We start from the raw sequence: 13,889 nt of genomic DNA, 5'->3' as shown, positions 1-13,889 counted from the left end.
GCTTTGGTGGTGGTGTGAACTTTTTGGTAACTTGTCCAAGAGCTGTCTGTGCTCAGTGCATATAGCTCATGTTCATTTTATGCCGCATCCTTCACCTCTGACTGTAGCTCCTGCTGCGCCACAAAGATCTACTGTCATCTGGTGCACAGTGGAGCCATTGGGCTCGTGAGGCACTGCGGTGGAGCTCAGAAGATCTGGGCTCACTTCTTGGCTTCACATATGACTCGGCTCGAGGCTTTTAAGTTTTCCGTGCCTCATTTCTCCATTAGAGAGGATATTTTCTTTCCCATGTTATCTCACATACTGGTTCAGTACAAAAGTCTAGGATCTCTTAAAAATGACCCAGACAAACTGCAAGTTGTAGCCCATCTCTCAGACTAGCCCCAGTCACAGCTCCTGAGCAGGAATTTGTGTTGTAGGGTGCTATTTTTATGGTGTATAATGTCAGCTTGGGTTGAAGCTTTTAGGTATTGTTGGAGTTGAAGTAGTAAAAAGTCAAATTGTAATGGAATCAGTCGATAATTAAACTGTGTATACGTGTACATAGCATACATTGCGCTCTCCTCTTCTCCCCTATCAAAAGGATACATATCTTTTGTGTCCTCTGCAGTTTCAACTGGAATGCCTTTTTGCTCTATTGCTTTCAGCAAATGCTAGTTAGAAATGTATCTTAAAGTTGGTCCTCTTGGTTGGCCTCTTCTTTTGTATGCTTTTGAAATACGCATTTATAAATTTTTGTGTTTGGAGAAACAACTTTTTTCCTGTACTTCATCAATAAGCAAAAGGTCCTTCAGCTGTAGATACTGTGGATGCTTTATAAATATGTTTTCAAAATAATACCCAATAGCCTCATACTGTTGTTTAATCTCATAATTGTTTTCAACAAAACATTTATGAATTATTCAAACGCTAGAACAACTGACAGCAATAGATGTTTTCTGTCCCAGTTTTCCTCTTCCTTCTCTCTCTTTTATAGTTGTTGTAGCTCAGCTGAGTTAGGTATAGCTCCTTCTGATTTGATGGCTGCTAGGAAGCAAGAGTCAACCTAATATTTTTTTTTTCTTTTATAACTTGAGATGAGTAAATGAACTCTAACAGTTTAAGTAATAAACTGGTATCTGTCCCGTGTACTGCTTCACTTGCACGAAGGAAGAAACTGTATTCCAGAAAACCAGAATATAATAATAGAAAAGCTATTGATCTTTATCGATCAGCTGTTAGTAGCCCCAAAAATTCTAACAGTGCATGTTGCATATTTCATTTTGCATGATTATGCTTGTTTGTTGTTAAGGAATGCAGCTTTGAGGAAAAAGTGTTTTAGAGAGCAGGATGAGTATGTTGGCAAATCTCACTGCGAAAAAGCAGTGAGTGATTACTAGAAGATCAGAGGTAGAATACATTGAGAAAACAACTTAAGTAGCAAATTGTGTAATAGCTTTAAGTAAGTTAAGTAAACTTGCATTGTAAGGTTAGGATTAACAGTGGCTTAAGGCAAATCAGATTTGCCAAAATCTCTCTGGAAGAGAAATCTTGCTGTAGTTATTTTTAATCTAAGGCAATTTTTAATTTATTTTTTTTTAAATAGAAATTTAGAGACCTTGAACGACAACCTGGAGAGTGTACATCAAAAGACAAAACAAAAACAGGAACAACAAACAATGTTTCTCCACTCTGCTCTCCAAAACCCATTTTTGCACTTGCGAAGCTATTTTATGATAAGGATATTTCTTTGGGTTTTCACTTGATGTCTACCTCTCGGGTTTGCTTGATATACTGAATTGAAATATGCATATTGTCTGAGTAAGATAAATTAAGACCAAGTTGCTTTTAGAGTGAGAAAACCTATAGAAGCAAAAAAGAAATGTGACAGTCGTGAGTAACTTAAACCCTTGTAGGAAAAGCTGCTCTAAGTGAAACAAAAATGACCATGTTTGAGCATGATGCTATGGCAGTTCTCTCTCCGTAGTATGTGATTGCAGTGGAATTTCCATTACAGATCTGATGTTGTCCTACTTCTAAATTTACCCGAAAAACAATAACATGAATATTGTTACATATAAGCAGAGTAAAATGTGCACACACATTTTGAAGTTTGCTGAGCAGACCCTGGTAAGCGTTGACACCTTTGCTTAGAAGAATTAAACCAGAGTTCTGCTTTGAAGTAATATGAAATCCCTCAGTAGCATGAAGTCACACTGTAAAATTAACTCTTGGAGAACACTTCTTCAAAATTTTTGGTAAAGAAACATAACTATTTGCTTGATACGAAAATAGGAAAGTTACTAACATTCCTGCTAATAACATTGCCAGAAGGCGTGTTGACATAGGTTTCCAAATACTGCTTTCATTTAAAGAGAAGATACCAGGCTTTTACTGCTTTCCCATGTGTGTATAGACTTCAAATGTGTCTTAATGACTAACCACTGTGAGCCTTTTCCCAGGAGGCATGGAGGTTTCATTGGGTAGAAAAAGCAGTACAACGTTGCCCAAAACATTGTTAATTGATGCTGATTCAATCATCAAATCAATTCTATATTTTTATATAAATAAAAAAAAGATATAAAAAGTTCAAATGGAATAGGGCACACTAAGCACAGCACTAAGAAGAGGTAATACATCTGTACCAGAGCTTCTCAGAACCAAACAGATTATTTTCAAATGATCTATCTCTGATCAAGAACATTAAGAGTGATCTTAAGCATTAAGTGATCCTACTGCATTTTAATCGCATACATGGTCCTCGATCAGCTGACATTTGTTCAGAGTATAAGATGGTGAAAATCAGCTGTTAAAAGTAAAGACATGGAGGCAAAATAAGACTTTTCTTATTATTTTGTTAGATTTATTTGGGAAACACACCATTACAAGTACCAAGGGCTGATAACACTTTCAGTCTTCCTTGTTTCCAGCAGCTGTTACCTACTGCCGATGCCCCAGAGCAGCTGTCTCTCTCTCACTTGTGTTGTCCCTGGCAGTCCCCATGATCCCCAGGAAAGTGACGTTGCTCTGGTCCTCGCTGCCTGCTGTTTGCACAATACAGTTTTCCTCTTGGACAAGGAAGTCTGGGCAGTGATGCAGGTAAAGAGTCTTCAGTCTCAATTGAGACAGACTGCTGGAGGCTCTTCTGAAGGATACAGCACCAGCTCTGGGTTGTTTTTTTTCTTGATTCCGATTAGACAGAAGTGAGTTGAAGGCTGCATTGGCATGGGGTCAACGCGTTCCAGTTCCAGCTCTGGGATTGGTTTTCTGTTCTGAAGGATGCCACGCTTTGTCCATGCTAAACTAAACTATCATGCATTCCGCCAGTGCAATGGGTCTCATCAGGTTTTAGGGATAGCATTATACCTAAGTAATGTTCATTCAGCAATAGTCAGGCAGGCGGCCAGTGCTGTCCTTCCAAATGGCACCGGAAAACTCTCTGTAGTGACTGTACTCTGCCACCTTTCTCAGCCATGTCAGGCAATGAGGATTTTTTGTCTCCGCTTGGATAAAATGCACCTTTACTTTCAATCCCTAATGCATTTGATTTCATTTACACGTATTGTGTTGCTGTAGACTACTGCTGAGGTTTTGGAGATGATGCTGTTTGTCAGGCAGGTTCTCTGGGAAGATGGTAAGTTCCACAATTCCCAGGCTGTCCCAAGAAATGTTGTTGGCAATAAATAAATAAATAAAAACCAACAACCCAAAAGTAGTTGCTCTCAGGAGTTGGAGACCTTCAGGGATAACTGTGTACAAGAGGTTCTGGCTGCATGCAAGACCTGTGTTTCTTTGACAAGGAAACGTGCCAAAAGAGGATCTGTGGGATTATTTGTTTTCTTTCACATGAACACAGCATGATTAGGAGATAGTCCTGATTGCAAGATTGCTTATGCTTCTGTGGCTTTTTATGGAGTGTCAAGCCTCTAGTCTGAAGTGTTGGTTGAGAGTTTTCAGAAGTTAGAGCTGAAATTCTGGCACGTAATTTTAAGTGAGACTTCTACCTTCTGGCCGCAAAGCATGTTAAGACACTTTTTCTCCAAGGGAAAATTAAGTCCATGTGACCTTCAGGCACATGTATAGAACTTTGGATTTCCCAGCTCAGTGTATGAAGATGCTTGAAACTAGTAAGGACACAAGTAGCCCTGAGGGGCGTTCACTTTGTGGTCTGGTTGCAGCTACACATTTTAAATAATGCCTTTGTCTGGATACTCTTCTCATCATGAAACAGCCTGTGAAAGAGGTGAATAGCTACTGTACGATTGTGTATGTGGACTGTTAAATCCATCTTCTGAGATGGTAAGAAAGTGCGGATGGGCTCTCGGTCGTTCACCACTTCTTTTTGTTTCACCAGTGAATGCTGCATACAGAGTAGGTGGCTGCCTCTGAAGCCCGTCTCTCTCACGCTATGATACCTAATTCAGCTCCTCGGTCCTTTATTACTAGCCACATTTGCTCTACTATTTAATCCATTTTCCCACGTTGTTATCTGCTCTGCCCCACTGGCAACCAAAGGGACTAGACAGAGTGATTGCTTTTCAGACAACTTGGAATAAAAAAAGTCTTTTTTCTGTAGTCCTGCTGCTTGCAAACAAATGCAGAATGGACACAATGAGACTGTTTGACATGTCAGAGGTCTATTTCTTTTTCTTGGAAAAACATCTAATGTTCCCCCTGTTTAAACCAAAAGAGAACATACATTATCTGTGTCCTGCTTTCTATTTCTTAAACAAAAAGCAGCTGGTACTAGCGCTCGCCTTTAGGAAGAGACCATCAGGAAGTTGCAATATCAAATCTTGGCTCTACTTAGTTGCCACGGTGATGTATAATTAACCAGGCTGCAGTAATGTTATAGAAAGTAAACATAGGGAAATATTCTTGCTAGTGGAAAAGTTTAAACCATAGTTTTAAGTAAGAATGAAGGGACTGAAGGTTACATTTTAATTTATCATTTGCAATTGGACGTGTATGTTTGCATTTATATTGTGATTTTATGAAAATGGTATCATTGTGGGGTCAGGAAGAAATTTAAATGAGTTTGAAAGAAATAAAACAGGATTCTGAGACACGTTCTTGGCGGTGCAGTCTTTGTAAGAGATTGGCATTTCATTGGTTTGTGGGGATTTGGGGTGGGGTTTTTTCCTCTTTGTTGCCAATAGGATTCTATTTGAAAAACAACACATTTCCCCACAACATATCCAATAAGAAATTAATAGAGAGAGAAAAGTTTGATTTGGAACAAATAGAAAATCAGATAAAGGCAAACCATTTAATGTTGACCTCGCGCAGCTGAGAAGCAAGCACCTTTTCCAAGTTGTTGTGACGCTGATGCAGAGTAATTTGTTTGTCTAAATACCTTTCTTTAAGTGGTAATTGTTAAATTATCGTAATGTATTTTAAACCGAGAAAGCTGAATGTACCTTTGGATGGCCATGCATGCCAAAAGGAATCAATGTGCAGTTCCTCAGATCCATACAGGAGGAAGTTTCCGTCTGTTAGTGAGGTTTATGAGAGAGACGAGTTTGGGTGTGGAGGGCTGTTAAAGAATTAAAACTGCGGAACGTTGTCTATGAGATACTCATATGCTGAAATGTGGGTCAGGAGCCACGGGATAAAGATTATGTACTTTTGGGAATCCTATGCCTTGTAGCATCTCTCAAAGACACATTTTACGGGCAGCAGCCTGAACAGATGTACGGCGTAGGGGCTGCTCAGTACAACACAGCTGGGGTAGAACCATGCACCTACTGACCCTGATGGGAAGAGGAGTAATCTTTTGAGAACTTTTATTTGTTCTCTGCATTTGGCCGTCTTGTTCTTCAGAACTTTGTTTTAGACTCTGAAGGATGTTACTACAATCGAGACACCATGTGTACTTAGTAATAGGCCCTGAGAAGCTTTTCTGTGCCTTATCTTCTCTTGATAAGATTAGTGTAATACTTTCTCTTCTAGAAAGCTAAGAGCAACAAGTGACCTCCAGCTTGTTTAAAACTCTGCTATAAGTAGTGTCAGAGCATATGTTACTGCAGCAGTTCACCTGCTACGTCTCCTAATAAAAATAATTCTATTGCATACTGTCATTTAAGGCCTGTTATTCTTCACCTTCCAACTTGTTCTGTCCTCCTGTCAAATTTGAACATCGCAGCGCTTGTATGTACTCCACGTGCGTTATCCCACTGACTCGAGCCGGAGACAGTGAAGGTTGCTCACTTTGGCGCTGCAAAGTGCTGAGCACTCTTGGCCGGCGTTGACTTCTCTGATGGTGGAGGGGGATACGCGAGGAGCACATCTCATGGTCAAAGCTTGTTCACCATGTACGATGCTGAGTAGACAGATGCTTTGAAGAATGAGCCTGAGCATGTTCCTACCCCTTCTGCTGTAACTTGGGATATTATCTTTCTACTTCCTGAGAGACTTTTATTGATTCGGAATTGCATCCTGTGATGAAATTAGCATTGGGTAAAAATGTATTTTTTTCTGTCATTTTGTGATTTCTTGCTTTTGAGTTTAATTCAGTGAACTTTTAGTTTGCGTGGCATAAAAATGCGCATAGAAGTACCAATTCCTTTCCAGTCAAATGCCCAGGTAGTTCCTACGCATTGTGTCCTCTTTTCTTACTGAGCAGGATGCAGATTCCTGAGGGCCCCCTCACATTTGAGCGTTGTGTAAAAATAGCAGCTCCTGAAGTTACAGTCACTGTCAGGTTATTGATAGGGGGATGGGAAGGTTTGGCATTTTGTTTCAGAACACAAGAAAAAAAAACACATCAAAGAACAAGTGGTTTTGCCCATATTTGCAAGAAGAGTGCAATATTTCACCCGAGGCAAGGTCTAAAATTATGCTTTCCCCTGTTTGGCAAGGCCCCATTGAAAAGGAGCCACTTCAGCAAAGCACCAGTGTTTACCTTGTTCCTTAACATCTCCTGCGAAGCATTGGATTGTAAAATGAAAGCAATCCATCCTTTCAAATTTAGTTTTTAATATCTATTTGGCAGATCTGACCTCACGAGGGGGCCCGATACCCCGAGCAGCCGCCCTTGCTGCTGTCTGAGCAAGGAGTAACACCGGAGTGAGCTGTGAAAGCAGCTTCTTGCCTCCATCTTCTCCGCAGGAGAACAACCTGGCTGTTGCCAAGTGCAAACACTGGTGTGTTTTCATATGTTTAGATTGCTTTCAGGCAGAACATTATTGCAGATTCAAAGCAGAGTTTTTTAAAATATGCTAATATTCAGGTAAAATTGGCATACTTACGGTTGCTAAGAGGCTGTATCGAAATCCTATTCCACCCCGACTGCATAATTGCTAGCATCAGATAGTTTACGCGTTATGTATCCTGTATGTTACAAAGATTTGCTTGAAGCTCAGGACTTAACAAGCATAACACAGAAGGACTTTTGTACAAAGCTGGAAGAGTTAGTCCTTGGCCTTTGGCCAGGAATAAAGAATGCTTGCCCTTGTGCCATTTTGTCCTGTGCTGCTCCAGTTCTGGCAGCGGTTCTGCTTCAGTGTAATTGTTGGCACTGAAGCTCAGCTGAACCCTGAATGGCCTCTTCCTGCAAGCAAGCAGGGGCGCAGAGGTCCGAGACGGCATCAAAACTCCGTATTGATCAACTGTAATAGAGGATTCTATTATGAGAACTCTTCATATCAGAGCCAAGCAAATTGACTACGCCGATGCAGTAGTAAAGTGCTAAAAAAAGCCATAAAGAGTGTGAAGTAATTTTCAGTTTTTCCACGGGATAATGGAGGGGCTAAAAGAATAAGGGAACAAACAGCTCCTTCTGGGACAGTCACTGTTTTGGCTATCTATCTGCGGTTGTTGTTGATCTCTCCTTCCTATCTGTGCTAAGTAGTAGTTGAGTTTTTCATTCTCGTCTGGACCAGACACAGAGCATAGTCACAGCTTTAAGTGATAAAGTGTTTTTTTATTGTTTGCAAAGGCTTGCTTACTCTTCTTTATTCTGCTTACTGTTCTTTAAAAAAACAACTTTCCCATTTCATTGAGGCAGATTTGGAAGTCAAACCAGAAACTTCAGACTCTACTACGATGGAAAGCACTTTGTTGGGGAGAAACGTTTTGAGTCCATCCATGACCTGGTGACAGATGGATTGATTACTCTTTATATTGAAACGAAGGCAGCTGAATACATTGCCAAGATGACAATAAATCCAATTTATGAACACATAGGATATACAACTTTAAACAGAGAGCCAGCACACAAAAAACATATGCCAACCCTGAGAGATGAACATGATGGCAAAGAGTCTACAGGAGAGGATGAGGTAGCAGAAAAGAGGGTAAGCAACTGTTAACCCACGCTCTTTTTTCTGTTAGACTTTTTATTTTGTACTTTTCACCCTCCCCCTCGACTATAAAGTGCTACAGATATCTGTAGATATTTAGTCTACATATTTATTTTCAGTATTGCATTAATAGTAATATTTAAACTGGTTATAGGGGGTTTTAATGGTAATTTTCGCATATTGCAGGTTTCTATGATTTGGAGCTTAGTTATTTATCATTGTGAGGTCCTTTCTTCAGGTATTTTCGCAGTAATAGATGTTACCATTAAGCTACTCCTTTACTTCAAACGGGCTAACAATATTTTATCTTAAATTTGTTTACAGTGTCTAAACCAACTGCCCTTCGGTCAAAAATTATATTTCTTAATATATTGAGTGTTCCCCAAACAAATGCATTCCATAATCTATTCAGCAGTCTGCATACAATGACGGTAAAGTTGTCCACATTATAAATAAGCCTGTTCATTAAGATGATAAAATGTTAAAACATTTCACTTGGCTAAGTTCAGCCTGTCAGAAGCCGACAGAGCTATTTTTGGCCTCAGCCAGACTTACGAAGGATTGCTCTCTTCAGAGAGTTGCAGTATCAGCTGAGAACTAACTGCGTCCTGGATTATAAAAGAAAAACGAACAACAAAGAAATCTTAGAACCGGTGGAAACAGAAATATTAAAAGAGGTTGGGAATGTATCAGGCAGACAAAACAGCTGCCTGAAACTTCATTTGTGTGACAGAGATTAAACTTAAAAAGAAAACATAATGTAAATTCCGTCATGTTAAACTAAATACTTTATTTATTGAAAAGCAGACATATGAAAGACCTTTTAAATTGTATTATTACATATGTGTAGGTGTTAATGCATGTATAATAGTCTGATATGCTCCCCTATTTCACAAATTTCAGAATGATGTTAGGAGTATCTAATAGGCTTATAGGGGTTAGAAAAAATGCGAACCTCGGTTGGGATCATCTGTTTGCCTTTCCAGTCAGAATTATGTCTGTGATTTCAGTTTTTCTTGAGGTGGAGGAAAGGTCTCACTGACAATTTCCAACATACATGACTACTGTAGTGAAGCTAAGCTCCATACAGAGTCCACGGAGAGGGGAAGCTCATAGCTTTGGTCCTTCAAATCCTTCTCCAGCAGAGTCTGTCATCCTGCACTGCTTTTGCTGAGAGATGAAGAACCCAACTTAGCTTAAAGTATGAGTCTTCACTGTTATCAGATCATTTTGACAAAAGAGATACTGCTGGGGATATTGATGCTAGCTGACCATGTTAAATATCCAATTTCTTGCCTGTTAGGTACCAGTAGTTGAGGGGTGACTTATCAGTTACAGTTCCTGACAGCCACTGACTTGCAGCGTGCTGTTTCAAAAGGATTTTTTTTGCGTGTTATCACAGAGAGTTCATTATAATGCAAAGCCTGGTGGAAAATCTTCTGTAAGAGTTCTGGAAGTCACCGCTTTCGGTTCCTTTGGTAAAGTTAACTCTTCCTGCATTTAACATCTTACAAGTGATAACAGAACTCTGTTGTGTCACAACGTTTTTTAGACTGACGAAAAGTTTTCACAGTAAAGGGATTTCAATTATTATTATTGAAGAATTATGTTTTTTCCATGGATCACATGGTGTTATGTCAGACTCATCAACAGGGTACGCCTATTGGAATATTTTTCATGAAATAGTTCAAGAACTATGAAATATTTCTCAGAGGTTGAAATTTTAGGTGAAAAACCTTTAGAGAGGTTAGTCAAGTAATTGCAACATCCCACCCCATTTGTCTGTAATTTATAAGCAACTAAAGTGGCTTCGTCTGCAACATAGTTCGACAGCAATGGTGTTGACTGGCTGAAGCCCAGCTTTTGAACCTTTTCTCTTTATTTGTCTTGGAAACATGTTGATGTGGACACAGCGAGGCACACAGACATCGCAGTACAGTTAAATGTGGAGATTTCAGTTTAATTTTCAAGTCATTATCCGGTTGGGATTACTACCTGTGGCTGTGCGGGGAAGGCCCGGTGTGATCCTTTTTACTGTGGAGTGGTGCAGAGGTCTTCACTGGTGCACATCATCTTCACTGGTTTTACACCTCTCAGGGCCTTTGCTGGAAGATGACACAGAGCGTCTTGAGTGTCACTTCACCCAGTAAATCTCCAAGGGGAATAAGGCATTCAACCCCATGACCAACACCTCATCCCAGTAGCAACCTCAGCATTTGGAACAAGCCCCAGCGTCAGCTAATGCTTGCCAGATCCTTTCTCCCCCCTCTGTTAGCCACAGGATGGGGGGAGGATGGGAAGGGGGAGAGGTACGGTGGTGGCCTCGCTGAATGTCGCATGGGGAGTGGTGGCTATGTGCAGTGTAGGAGTGGTGGGGAGAAGAGACCTCAGAGGGCTTACCCAAGTGTCTGCCACCACCGCCTGGGGGACTCGACGACTTGCACACCCACTAAAGCTGTCACCTTGACAGCCTGGGAGAACTGTTTCAGGTTCAGCGGGGTGAACGTAATGGACTAGCTGGACGACTGTGCAGGTGGGTGACTGAATCCCATCTGGTGGTTAATTTTATAGAAAAAACATTGAAATCATGAGATACATACTTGTTCGACAAATAATTTGCATTTAAAGCATGAGTACTGGATGACAGGAAATATTTCTCTGGCTTTTTTTAAAAACCTACCTACTATAAAAATTTAAGAGGCTAGCACGAGAAACAGGAGAGATTAAATATCCGCGTAAACAGAAGAGCCAATTTCTCTGCTAGTTTATAGGCTTTCTTTGGTAAAATAATAATAATGCAATAAGGAAAATATACATATCCTCTACTAAATTGCTCAGAAGATCATTTTACCGTTTTTGTATAGGCTTCTGCTTCTTATTGAAATTTACTTGAAAACTTCAATTAATAATAATGTAGTATTTACCTTATTATGAAGCATTTAATCATGATATAAGGAAGCTTTCTTATCGGACACTTACAAATAGGACAAGTAGTTTTTCCTTCTCTTCAGTGGGAGAGGTGGCAGTGATTCCTGTTGTCCAGTATAAAGAGAATATCACTGAAGTGATATTGACAGTTCTAACAAAGAACACAAAGGAAATTGTCCAAAATCCAGAAGAAAAAAAACCATTGTCTTATGATCCAAACAGCCGAATCTGTGTGCTACAACATTAGCCCCATGGTGAGGATGAAAATTTCTGCAGGGTACCGTATTTGGCAATTAATGCATCTTTATCAGTTTTATACTGTAGCCACACAGCTTCTCCCTGTGCAGTGTGCTTCCTGTTCTGTAAAGAGAGGAAGAAGTCTGGGTCTTGAACATGGATCATCCTGAGCCAAAATACATTCCTAGATTTGCAGACTCTGACGCTGTTCAGATCCGAATCTAAACTTTGTGCCTGCGACTGTTGCTGAATCCCGTGTGGGTGGCGTATGAAAGATAAATCCTTCAGAAGAAGGAAAGGAGAGACACAGACTCTGACTTGGGAACAGCTGGTGGGAATGTAGTTGCGCTTTCTGCCATGAAGTCAAGTGGAGGAAATTGGGCAGCCAGAGAGCACACCTCAAACTTGAGAATGGAATATTAAAGAGCACTTCATCTAGCCTTCAGTTTGGTGTGGGGCAGCAGAAGGGAACGCCACAGATTTGTGTTAGATGCCTCCCAGCATGCACTGATAATACTTTATTTGTTCCCCACTCTTTTTAGCAATTAATTTGTAGTAGAAGAATTCAGCATGCGTTGGGTGACTTGTCACATGCAATGCATTAAAACTGAGCCTCAGTAAAGGGGACGGATTTAAAGACCGTGAAAGATGAAAAGACAGAAATTATGCAATCATTAGATGAGGATTGTAGGACACAAATCACAATACTCCGAAGTACTGAGTCCTGCAAGAGACCATATTGTGGCGTGATTTAAGATGCAGTTTTTAATAGGAAAATCATAAGAATATAATCCACTGCGCAGCGTGTGCTTCGCTGATTATGAGAAGGAGTATAACTGCTTACCATATACAAGTATATATTAAAAATTAAAATTAAAATTCCTGGTTAATGATTTATGATTTTCATAACCTATGAAAGAAACTAATAAATAGAGATAACTGGAGGAGTGCGGATTGAAAACAGGAGAGTGCTTGTCATGCTCGAATGCCCTGAATAGATGCGTTAGCTGCTGTGCTAAAAAGGTAACGCTGGTTCCCAAAACAGTCTGCAGATTGTTCGGAACTCAATTGTGCAGCCATCGTGGTCTGTGTGTTAAGAGAGGGCTAAGATTCATTTGAAAGAAGGCTTCCCATGTGGATTCAGTCTGTATGGCCTAGCGTGGAAGTGGAAATAATACCCAGTATCACAAGATTTACTATTCCTCCCGTGCCTTGAATACTGATGGATCTCTGTACGTTCCCCACTCTCAAAGATAATTATGGCCTTGGAGCAGATGACTTGATTCAGTTAAATACCTTATGAAAATGGTAGCTCTCAGAAATTAATAAATACCTAGATACATATATCAAAGCCGTTCTCAAAAGCCCTACAAAACTTGATTTTATTTTCATTTTGACATGCTTTTGAGATATTAATGTAAGAAGCTATATGAGTGATTTAGTCAAGATTTAATATTTGTTAAGAGAATATGAAATAATCGGTTATGAGTTATCCCGTCTTTCAGAATGAAATGCTGAGGTTAATGTTAGGATAGTAACTGAATCACATCTATTCATGTTTACTTTGGTGATAAGTGCTATTTCTTCAAGAAACTTCTGTGGCTGCATATCAATTAAAGACCCCTTCTAGACTGTACTATATTCAGTTCAGTTCCTACAGACAGAAAGAACTAAGAGCAGGTTTGTGGCAGCAGTCACCCAACAAAAGCACTCTTTTGTTCTATTTTTAATGACCTTAGTGGTGATACCATTTTTTCCTCCATAGTGATGAAGGCTGATTGTCTGCAACCCTGTGCAAGGAGATCTGGAAATGTAAATCTGTGTCATTTTAGTGGGAAACAAGCTTTTAAGCCTGCCTCTGAAGATAACCCAGATCACAAAGTTAATTGCAGTGTCTGTGTACATTTCTAACGGATTCATAACGGCTTCCGCATCCAAAATCAAGGGTCATACTTACGGGCGTTTGCAGAGGGACCAGTCTCACTTTCCAACCTTGAACTGACACTGATATTTTCCTTAATGACACTACTGCTTTTCTGCTTTTGCTCTCAGTCAAATCTGTTAGTGAGATCTGCTTTAAACCTTCCTTCACCAAAGTTTATTTTATCTTCAGTGCAAGGACATCAGAAAATGTAGCCGAGGGAGTTAGAGTAGCCTGTTGTAGAAGCATAAGGCCCCTTAGCAAGGTCTGTGATGGAGGAAGACAGCTTTGAACAGCACTTTGGTGCCTAGGAATGCCAATGCTGGGACCGATAGGAACTAAGAAGAAGATGTTGTCTTAATAATCAGGGAGGAAATTGTGCTTTGAGAGTGAAGCAATCTTGATGCTGGATGTTGTATATTTCCATTTACTTGAATTAACTTATTTTTATTAGAAAAGATGGGTGTTTAATGTATAAAACTCTAGACAAGCCATACCTATAACAAGGATAGCAGCAAAGC

The 13,889-nt window shown here is 39.9% G+C and overlaps 1 protein-coding gene and 1 long non-coding RNA gene across 4 annotated transcripts in view; one reads left to right on the top strand and one right to left on the bottom strand.

Annotated features, from left to right (window-relative positions):
• The window catches only part of LOC134518150 (uncharacterized), a 40,231-nt gene extending 32,250 nt beyond the window's left edge, over positions 1–7,981 (bottom strand). The window contains exon 1 of the long non-coding RNA XR_010071884.1: positions 7,230–7,981. This is a non-coding gene — a long non-coding RNA (uncharacterized LOC134518150). The remainder of the gene's footprint in view (positions 1–7,229) is intronic.
• The window catches only part of CHN1 (chimerin 1), a 106,520-nt gene that overhangs the window by 42,780 nt on the left and 49,851 nt on the right, over positions 1–13,889 (top strand). For all 3 annotated transcript variants that reach the window (XM_063340472.1, XM_063340470.1, XM_063340471.1), the window contains one exon: positions 7,988–8,276. In XM_063340472.1, the coding sequence (XP_063196542.1) occupies positions 7,988–8,276 (289 nt within the window). The remainder of the gene's footprint in view (positions 1–7,987; positions 8,277–13,889) is intronic.

The sequence above is a fragment of the Chroicocephalus ridibundus genome, chromosome 7, assembly GCF_963924245.1.
Source record: "Chroicocephalus ridibundus chromosome 7, bChrRid1.1, whole genome shotgun sequence".
Classification (NCBI taxonomy): domain Eukaryota; kingdom Metazoa; phylum Chordata; class Aves; order Charadriiformes; family Laridae; genus Chroicocephalus; species Chroicocephalus ridibundus.
Note: the sequence above shows the minus strand (reverse complement) of the source record. Positions and strands in the feature narration are given on the sequence as shown.